The sequence below is a fragment of the Aquarana catesbeiana genome, linkage group LG02, assembly GCF_042186555.1.
Source record: "Aquarana catesbeiana isolate 2022-GZ linkage group LG02, ASM4218655v1, whole genome shotgun sequence".
Classification (NCBI taxonomy): Eukaryota; Metazoa; Chordata; class Amphibia; order Anura; family Ranidae; genus Aquarana; species Aquarana catesbeiana.
This window is the reverse complement of record NC_133325.1, coordinates 275,154,254-275,164,270: the sequence shown is the minus strand read 5'-3', so window position 1 is coordinate 275,164,270 and position 10,017 is coordinate 275,154,254. Positions and strand designations below refer to the sequence as shown.

Sequence of the window (10,017 nt, the reverse complement as noted above, 5' to 3'; positions counted from 1 at the left end):
CTTTATTTGGGATGATGTGTTAGGATACATGCTGATGGGCGAAGCTGGCAAACAGAGATCCAGGCAGTGCCAGTAGGATAGGTACTACCCCTCCCCAGTATAATTTAACATCAGAAACAGGCAGTGCGCGGAGACCAGTTACTACACCTCTATAGTATAATGTAGCAGTATGTCTAAGCAGTACCAGGAGAACGGTTACTACCACTCTTCAGTACTTTTCAGTACCATCTAGTAGTATAACCATTCAGTTCCCGGAGACCAGTTACTACTATTCCAATGTAGTATAACCAGGCAGTGGCAGGAAGATAAGTTACTAACCTTTTCCAGTATAATCTATACTATAGCATTATAATCAGGTTGTGTCAGGAGGCCAAAGTCTCCCTTCAGTATCATCTAGTATTATAAATAGGTAGGGCAAGGGGACTAGTTAGTGGTGGAATTTTTTAAATCCATATTTTGTACTGTTATGAATTTTGCATTACAGATACCTTTATACGCTGCTTAGTCCTTGGTAATTATTTTAGGTGGAGTTCTTCCTCACCTGTTTGTTTTACTACTCTTCCCAGCATCATCTAGATGTACCAGGCAGGTTAGGAAACCAGTTACTACCTCTCACCAATAGCATTAAAAAACAAGCAGATCCAAAAGACCAGTTATTAATATTCTCTATTAAAATAAAAACAGTATCAGACGACCAATTACTACCATTATATTTAGACAGTGCCATGAGAGCAAATATTACTCCTCTCTAGTAAATATAGCAGTACAAATATTAGGCAGTGCCAGAAGAGCAGATACCACCACTTCGTATAATTAAACAGTGCTAGGAGAGCAAATACAACCCCTCTCCAGTAAATATAGCAGTATAAACTATTAGGCAGTGCCAAGAGAGCAGATAATACCCATCTCAAGTGAATATAGCAGTATCAAATATTAGGCAGTGCCAGAAGAGCAGATACCACCACTATTTAGAATAATCAGGCAGTGCCAGGAGAGCAGACCACTCTCCAGTATAATCTAGCAGTATAATCAGTCAGTGCCAGGGGATCAATTATAACCCCTCTCTAGTATAGCCTGGCAGTGTCAGAAGCCCAGTTGCTACCCCTTTCTATTATCAAATCAGACAGTGCCAGGAGACCAGTTACTACTCATCTCCAATAAAAAACAAAAACAAAAAAACAAAAAACAAAAGCAGTGCCAGCAGTGCCACTAGACCAGTTACTACTCATCTACAGCATAAAATTAAGCAATGCAAGGAGATCAGTTATTTCCTCATCTGCAGTATAAAATCAGGATTTGCCAGGAGACCAGTTACTACTCCTCTCCAATAAAAAAAAGAAAAGAAAAGGAAAAACAGTGCCAGCAGACCAGTTACTATCCCTCTACAGTATAACGAGGCAGTGCCAGTAGACCATTTACTAGCTCTCTCCAGTATGAAACCAGTCAGTGGCACTAGATCAGTTACTACTCCTCTTTAGTATAAAATCAGTGTCAGGACACAAGTTACTACTCCACTGCAGTATAAAATCAGGCAGTGCCAGGAGACCATATTTCATCTGCAGTATAAAATCAGGAATTACCAGGAAACAAGTTATTTCCTTATCTGCAGTATAAAATCAGGAATTGCCATGAGACCAGTTATTACTCATCTCCAATAAAAGAAATAAAAAGCAGTGCCAGCAGAACATTTACTAGCTCTCTCCAGTACGAAACCAATCAGTGGCACTATATCAGTTACTACTCCTCTTTAGTAAAATAAGTCAGTACCAGGACACTGGTTACTACTTCTCTCCAGTACAAAATCAGGCAGTGCCAGGAGACCAGTTACTACTCCTCTGCAGTGTAAAATCAGGCAGTGCCAGGAGACCAATTACTACTTCTTCCCAGTATAAAATCAGGCAGGGCCAGGAGGCCAATTACTATCCCTCTCTAGTATAATATCAGGTAGGGCCAGGAGACAAGTTACTACTCCTCTGCAGTATAAATTCTGCAGTGCCAGGAGACCAGTTACCACTCCTCTGCAGTATAAAATCAGTTAGTGCTAAGAGACCAGTTACTACCCCTCGCCAGTATAAACTTAAGCAGTGCCAGGGGTTACTGCCCCTCGCCAGTATAATATCAGGTAGAGCCAGGAGACCAGTTACTACTCCTCTGCAGTATAAAATTAGGCAGTGCCAGGAGACCAGTTACTACTCCTCTCCAGTCTAAAATCAGGCAGTGTCAGGAGACCAGTTACTACTCCTTTGCAGTACAAAATCAGGCAGTGCCAGGAGACCAGTTATTACTCCTCTGCAGTATAAAATCTGACAGTGCCAGTAGACCAGTTACTACTCCTCTCCAGTAAACAAAATCATAGGGCCAGGAGACCAATACTACCCCTCTCCAGTATAAAATCATAGGGCCAGGAGACCAGTTACTACTCCTCTGCAGTATAAAATCAGGCAGTGTCAGGAGACCAGTTACTACTCCTTTGCAGTATAAAATCAGGCAGTGTCAGGAGACCAGTTACTACTCCTTTGCAGTATAAAATCAGGCAGTGTCAGGAGACCAGTTACTACTCCTTTGCAGTATAAAATCAGGCAGTGCCAGGAGACCAGTTATTACTCCTCTGCAGTATAAAATCTGACAGTGCCAGGAGACCAGTTACTACTCCTCTCCAGTAAAAAAAATCATAGGGCCAGGAGACCAATACTACCCCTCTCCAGTATAAAACCACAGGACCAGGAGACCAGTTACTACTCCTCTGCAGTATAAAATCAGTCAGTGCCAGTAGACCAGTTACTACCCCTTTCCATTATAATCATCTAGCCGTGATTTATTTATGCTCGGTGGTTCTTGGTTAAACTCGCACTTGTGCTCACACTTGTAATTGTTTATGCGCCTTCAGCTCTCTAAACAAACAGTAATTAGTGAGAGGGTCTGATCATGCCTTTATTTACAGATCAATGTCTTTCTATTATCAGGGACACTTATCTTTGTGTCTATCTGCTTGCTGGTTATATCAATCTCCTCTTGGCGGGGAAGGATCCAGCCAGCCATGGTTTGGTGGGTGTCTGGGTGTCTCCCCTAGATGTGACCTCAGAGCAGCCAGACCAAGGCGTGCCTGGGCCCACAGTGGGCTCCAGGTTGGGCATTGTGGAAGTCCCCATTTCTGGAACTGGCTGAGCGTTGCCGGGGTTGGAGGCACATCAGAGCTCTTATTGCATTGTGCTGCTATGGGTGCGGCTTTGTTTTCATTAATGTGCAATAGTATCCCCCTCCTAGCATTCATCGACACTATAAATATCACAAGAGTCGTGTACACGTATAGCCACAGGCAGCTAACATTACATCACACAATATTATGCCATCTGGGTGGATGGATGGATTGATGGATGGAGAGAGAAGGGTACTGCTAGTCCCAGTAACATTCGCTGGTTACAAATGATACAGACTTGCATGGAAATACAGTTTATTAACGCAGGCTTTTAGAATAGTAATACAGAACCTCCATAGCAATAAAGAGCCTCCACAATCATAATAATCTGATCACCATAACACCTTGTGTATTTATTTTGCTTTATTTTCTACCTGGTGTATCAGATGACTGATTCCAGATTTCCTCCATATAAATAGGTATTCTAGTGACTGTTGGGCTGCACATAGGTGTGTGCTATGAATGGAATTTATAAACGAGGAATATATGTATATTTACACACCAGAACATAGAGGCTGGTCAATGGACCTCATACACTTAATCTACAAATATGACAATGCTGCCTGTTGGAAATATTACATGGAAAGAATATTCAGCACTATGTACCAACTCAAATTCCCAATTTTCTGAGTTGAATACGTTTGATACACCTTACAGTTTATTCATATTCCATTTACAGGACGATATGTGCTATTAAACGATCTCACGGTCCTCTTTCGTTGAACACATAATACAATTTTGGAAAGATTTAGCAATATGATGTTCCAATTGGCCCCCAATCTCTATACAATTCATGATTTGTATTGCCTGCTAACCGTCTAGGGTGTCACCAGGAAATGAATGAACTGTGGATTTGTTTTTGCGTGGAGCCCTTTTTTTTCTATGACAGGGAGATAAAAGCTAGGAAATCGATGGAGAGCTTCATGTGCCCAGAGCTGCAGCCAGAGGGGTGGGAGGGGCGGAGCTTGTGATTGGCAGGAGATTTGGGAAGAGCTCCAAACATGTCTCCAGTGTGTACAGCCAATAGGAGAGCGGGCAGAGCCTGGCCGGGCAGCTGTTAAAGAGGGGCGGTGGTGAGTGCGGTCGGCAGTCCAGTAAGAGGGTAGAGCAGACAGCAGAGGAGGGGGTGTCATCGGGGGGAAAAACAACTATAAAAAAAAAAAAAACACTACACAAAACATAGAGCCGCCAGCACAACAAAAGCCCCACACTAACTACATCTACTGAATAGAAAAGCAAACAAAAGCGACGGGAAGGAGGAAAAGTGTTGTTCGGACAATGAGTAGCTGAGGATCGGCCGATTCCCGTGCATTGCTTGGCTGGCTTGTGAGCTGCTCCCTCCACGTTGTGTGCTATCACTTTTCTTTTCTGCTTGTTTGTGTTGTGCCCCCTCCCCCTCCTCTTAGGACCCCTCCTCCTCTGACAGCCCTCCTCCCACCACCCAGAGCAGCAACTTAAAGAAAGAAGAAGAGGAGAGAGAGGAGCATCTGCCGCCCGATCGTTCATCTGGGGGGAATCTGAGCCGACTTCCCCGACTGAGGAGGGCCATTTGGAATGATAATGATCCCATTGCATTGAGCTCAGGACATTGGCCATGGACAGGCTCCTGTGATCTGGTGGTGAAGCTCTCCTTGGATAATATACATTTGATTGTTCGGCTGTATCTGATCTCCTTTGTAAAGTCTCTATCGTCCTGATCTAAGACAGGTGACTGACACCCTCCCCCCTACAGACTGTGGGAGATGTTGCTGGACGCTGGCCCTCAGTTCCCGGCCCTGGGTGTGGGCACCTTTGCCCGGCATCACCACCATCATCACCACCATCACGCCGCGGTGGCGGCAGCGGCGGCGGCCGCCGCAGAGATGCAGGAGAGGGAGCTGAGCCTGGCTCAGAACAGCTTCGTGGAACCGGCGCACATGGGGGCTTTCAAGCTGAACCCTGCGGGGGGCTCTGGAGGGGGCAACGGTGGAAGCAGTGGAGGTGGAGCCGGCTCGGCTGGGGTGGCAGGGAGCAGTGGACCTCATGATTTGTCCCCGCCGGGGCAAAGCTCAGCCTTCACTTCCCAGGCGGGGTACCCCACGTCTGCCCTGGCTCCGCATGCCGCCTACACGGGCGCCGCATTCAACAGCCCCCGAGACTTCATATTCCGCGGGAGAGGCTTTGCAGAGGGGGCTGCCGCTGCAGGAGGGGGCCAGCATGGCTTATTTGGGCCCCCAGCAGGCAGCCTGCACCATCACCCCCACCATCACCAGCTATCACATGGGGAGCACCCACAGAGCCACCTGCTATTCCCTGGGATCCATGAGCAGCATGCCGCAGCTTCCCAGAACGCTCTCGGTGGACAAATGAGACTGGGTCTGCCCGGAGAGGTGTTCGGAAGGACGGACCAGTACCGCCAGGTGTCCAGCCCCAGAGGGGACCCCTACACTGCTGCACAACTGCACAACCAGTATGGCCCAATGAACATGGGCATGAACATGGCTGCACACCACCATCATCACCACCACCACCCGGGGGCTTTCTTCAGGTACATGAGACAACAATGCATCAAGCAGGAGCTCATCTGCAAGTGGGTTGAACCCGAACAACTCAGCAACCCCAAGAAAGGCTGCAATAAGACTTTTAGCACCATGCACGAGCTGGTCACCCATGTGTCTGTGGAACATGTCGGGGGCCCCGAGCAGAGCAACCACATCTGCTTCTGGGAGGAATGTCCCAGGGAGGGAAAACCATTCAAAGCCAAATACAAACTGGTCAACCACATCAGAGTTCACACTGGGGAGAAGCCTTTCCCATGCCCCTTCCCTGGATGTGGCAAGGTCTTTGCCCGATCAGAAAACCTTAAAATCCACAAAAGGACTCATACAGGTAGGTGCCCTCAAAAAACCTCTTTACTTACAATTCACTTAACCTAAAAAATAATCAAAATATTAACACATTTCTACTGTATATGTGGCCGATCTGACACCCTAAACGAACATCGCTGCTTAGGATGATCTTCGCTTAGATATTATTCCAAAATTCACGGCTTAATCCTACCTGCCATGATGGCTTTCCTGAGGATCATTCAGATGCTTACTCTGGGATTGCCAACCTTTCGTTTTTATAATAATAATTCCTGCAGTTTCGGTGTAATATTTCGCTGATTCCTTATGTGGGAACGACCTAATGTTAACTATTTCTTTATTATCGGTTTACCACGTGAATGACAAGATCTTATATCCACACTAGTGAAAATAATAGGTTTCCTATATCCAGTTTTATTAGTAGTCGTGTATATTACAGGGGTCTTCTATTATTATTAATGATAATAATATTGCTATTGTTATATTACTATTTATTTTGGGTTGTGTGTGTATATATTATATTATGGTGTGTGCATATACATATTATTATTATTATTATTATATTATATATATATATATATATATAGATAGATAGATAGATAGAGATATATAATATATATAAAGAGATAATCTTTTTTTTTTTTTTTTTTTTTTTATATGAATGCTAACTTTGCCTTGGTGGAATTTTTCTAAATATCGATGCTATTTTCAGGAATTCTCTATCGAGTTTATTTTTGCATGAATTTCGAAAGCCGATGTCACACCTTTTTTCGGGCAGAGTGTCTGTAAACATTTTACTATTAGGAAAATAAAAAGACATGTGAGGCCGATGTGTTGGGATTGATTGTAGGTGTGAGACAAGATTTAACAAGGTTTAAAATAAAGGGCATTTCTTAGCATGGAAAGTCTACATTTTAAACTCGTAGTATCTGAACAGATGTCGCTTAAAACAATTTAGGTGCTAATGGAATTTAATGCTAAGTGGATTCCCTCCAAATGGAGGATATTTGAGTTATCACACCTCTAAATTGCTCCAAACAACATAACATTTGGATATGTAGTGAGAGGGGGAAGGGACTGGCTGTGAAAATCAAATGAAAGCATTTTAAATATGTTTAGCCCTTTACAAGGCGCTTGTTTACCCCACCTGGGAGCATCAGTAGAACAATCTCCTCCTAAACTGTTTGCAAATGAATCAACAATTAGCATCTATTTCCAAACTGATGGGGAAGGGAATTCGACCTTGAATTCAACTTGCATGGTTTACTAAACTGAGGAAATGAGCCTGCGGTATTTACATCTGTGTGCTTTGGTTTCAACAAGCTGGATTGTAATGTAGCCTTCGTTTATGGCAGTGGTGTGGACGTGTGTATAATGACTGAATTGTCTATTTCCAGGGGAGAAGCCTTTCCAATGTGAATTTGAAGGCTGTGACAGAAGATTCGCGAACAGCAGTGACAGAAAGAAGCACATGCACGTTCACACTTCGGATAAGCCCTACCTGTGCAAGATGTGCGACAAATCGTACACTCACCCCAGTTCTCTGCGGAAACACATGAAGGTAAGGGCCTGCCTCATCCACCAGCACGCTGGCCTGGATAATTCTGCTAATCCTAACAGTTTTTACTCCAAATGCTACATCCATTAATGGCTAATATTGTCTCCTATTCTGATTCATCGGTAAAGACATGATTTCCTTGTTGTTATGGCATTTTTCTGAACCCACATTCACAGGCTTCTATTCTCTTCTCTTCTAGGTGCACGAGTCTTCCCCTCAAGGTTCAGAGTCGTCTCCAGCTGCCAGCTCCGGCTATGAGTCTTCTACTCCCCCAGGCCTGGTGTCACCCAACACAGAGACACAAAGTACCAACCTGTCCCCCGCGGGGGCCGCAGTGTCTGCAGTGCACAGTGTAGCCAGCGGCGCCGCGGGGCCCCTGTCCTCAAATTTCAATGAATGGTATGTGTAGGGGCCACCGCTGGCTCTAGTGGGACATTTTGGAGGCCACCAGAGACAATACAGCACTCCACATTCACCAGCTACCGTTCTAACACGACCAAGTGGACATTCCTGGGAAGGATTAAACTGCACAATCCTATCAAAAATGAGAGCGAGAGTGTGTATGTGTGTACCCGATAAGAATCTATTTATTCTCCCATCCTTCTACCCCAAAGAAGAGCAAATGATTTTACTCTGCCCACCCCCTCCATTTCTACCCATCTTACACTGTACATAGTTCACTTCTCTTGGTTGAGATGAAGAGGACATTTTAATCTACTTGTTGTATAGCGGTTTTATCCGGTTGTATATACAGCTTCACATAACAAGTGCAGGACTTTTAATTCATCAGTCTACAAATACAGCGAAGGAGGGGTTTTCCCCCTAGTTTTTATTTTTGTATATTCCTTTGTGTGTCGTGCTATTGGTATTGTGTCTTTTTTTTTTTTTTCTAGAAGAAACATGATTGTAAATGTTCATGCAACTGGACTGGGAAATAATAAAACTCCGTGCCAAAGTTTCTCCTGTGTTTTTTGGAGTTCCAGAAGGCAGTCCCCTTTATACACAGGCTTGTGAATGTCATTTTCTGTTTCACGTGACGTTTTCTGTGCTTTCTCCAGTTCAGTTTGTTGGTGGTGACTGTTTGAGAGACCCGTGGGGAAGGGGGGATTCAACGTTGTGCAGTCCTTTCTCCTGTACATAGTCCTTACCATATTTATCCATTTGTAATTAAATTATGGCATTAACTTGCTACAGAGGAAACACTATTTATAAAGAATGTTTCTTAATTATAAATATGTACAATTGTGAGCATAAATTGTTCTCAGATTTTTTTTTTCTTTCTTATTTAAAGTGGTTTCATCCTTTCTGTGACTTGTTTTGAGAGTAAATGCATACAGACCTATAATAAATTGTGTTGAAACTGCATGTATTATTCCGTCTGTGTCCAGGGTGTAAAAATTTGAGTTTACAAGCATTGTCATCATCTGCTATATTCTAACAAATCAAAGGATTCCAGAGATTGGAGAGAGACGTGGGTTATAAAATACATTAGCAGGAAAACATAGTCATTTTCACTGCCTGACGTATATATTTTAATATAAAAGGCTGTAAAATATGCTATTTAAGGAAATAGTTTAATGCTCTCGCATTCTGTGCTGAAGGTGGACGCAATTCCCATTAATTAGGCGACAATCAGAAATTGAAACGATACAGCAGTACATTGTCATAGCTATTTAGTGAACAAAACGTGTTAAAAAAAAATCCTCATAGGCTTCTGGGTTTGTAGCGGATAAAACATTACAAGTCTTGCTATGAGAGGGAGAGAAGCGAGCTCCTGTTCTTAGCAGTATGGCTGGGTCGGACTAGTGTAGAAGGCAGAAATCCCATCCAAAAGATCCTGCCTGGTCCTCTACATTAATCTGCCTGATGTGTGAAGCTCACCAATCTGATGCATTATTACATATAAGTCCCCAAGGGAAGGCCGATCAAAAGGGGGGGAAAAAGGGCTATGCAACATTTGTATAAGGATGCAGAGAGCTGACCCTATATGATCAATCTGCAGACCATCCTTCTAGAATGATGCAAAAAAATACAAATTGGATAAAGCGTTTGTACACAAGGTTTCCCATATGCTATGATTTAGGTGATCAAAACGTAACCCAATCAGTAGCATGGACTAATTTCATGTTTTTATATTTTAAACATACACTTCCTTTTGTATACAAATTTCTTTTCGAATTTGTACATTTTTCTGAAAGACAAAAGCTGTAGAGTTATGTTCCTAATACAACTAAATCGATCACCGAACCCACTGCTGTATGTACAAACATGAAAAGAAAAAAAAAACCCAAAGTAGCACCCAGCATGAATCAGGAGACGGTTCTCTGTGTATGTAGACTTTATATACCTGGGGTGGTGTATTACAACTTGACTTTCAGCAGGAGCCTATGTCACAGCCAGACTGACCGTGACCTTGA

The 10,017-nt window shown here is 43.5% G+C and overlaps 1 protein-coding gene across 1 annotated transcript; it reads left to right on the top strand.

Moving 5' to 3' along the window:
- The first annotated feature begins 3,914 nt into the window (after positions 1-3,914).
- On the top strand, positions 3,915-8,962 carry ZIC2 (Zic family member 2). The gene is made up of 3 exons (XM_073614443.1): positions 3,915-6,064; positions 7,440-7,603; positions 7,800-8,962. Exons 1-3 carry the CDS (start codon positions 4,939-4,941, stop codon positions 8,007-8,009), a joined length of 1,500 nt encoding a protein of 499 aa, XP_073470544.1. The 5' UTR covers positions 3,915-4,938; the 3' UTR covers positions 8,010-8,962.
- Positions 8,963-10,017: the final 1,055 nt, after the last annotated feature.

What these genes read in the sequence shown, in the direction of transcription:
- ZIC2 (XM_073614443.1), top strand. Translation starts at nt 4,939, where the DNA reads ATGTTGCTGGACGCTGGCCCTCAGTTCCCGGCCCTGGGTGTGGGCACC. An exon ending in CCACAAAAGGACTCATACAG is followed by an intron (nt 6,065 to 7,439) that starts GTAGGTGCCCTC and finishes GTCTATTTCCAG; the next exon opens with GGGAGAAGCCTTTCCAATGT. An exon ending in CTCTGCGGAAACACATGAAG is followed by an intron (nt 7,604 to 7,799) that starts GTAAGGGCCTGC and finishes CTTCTCTTCTAG; the next exon opens with GTGCACGAGTCTTCCCCTCA.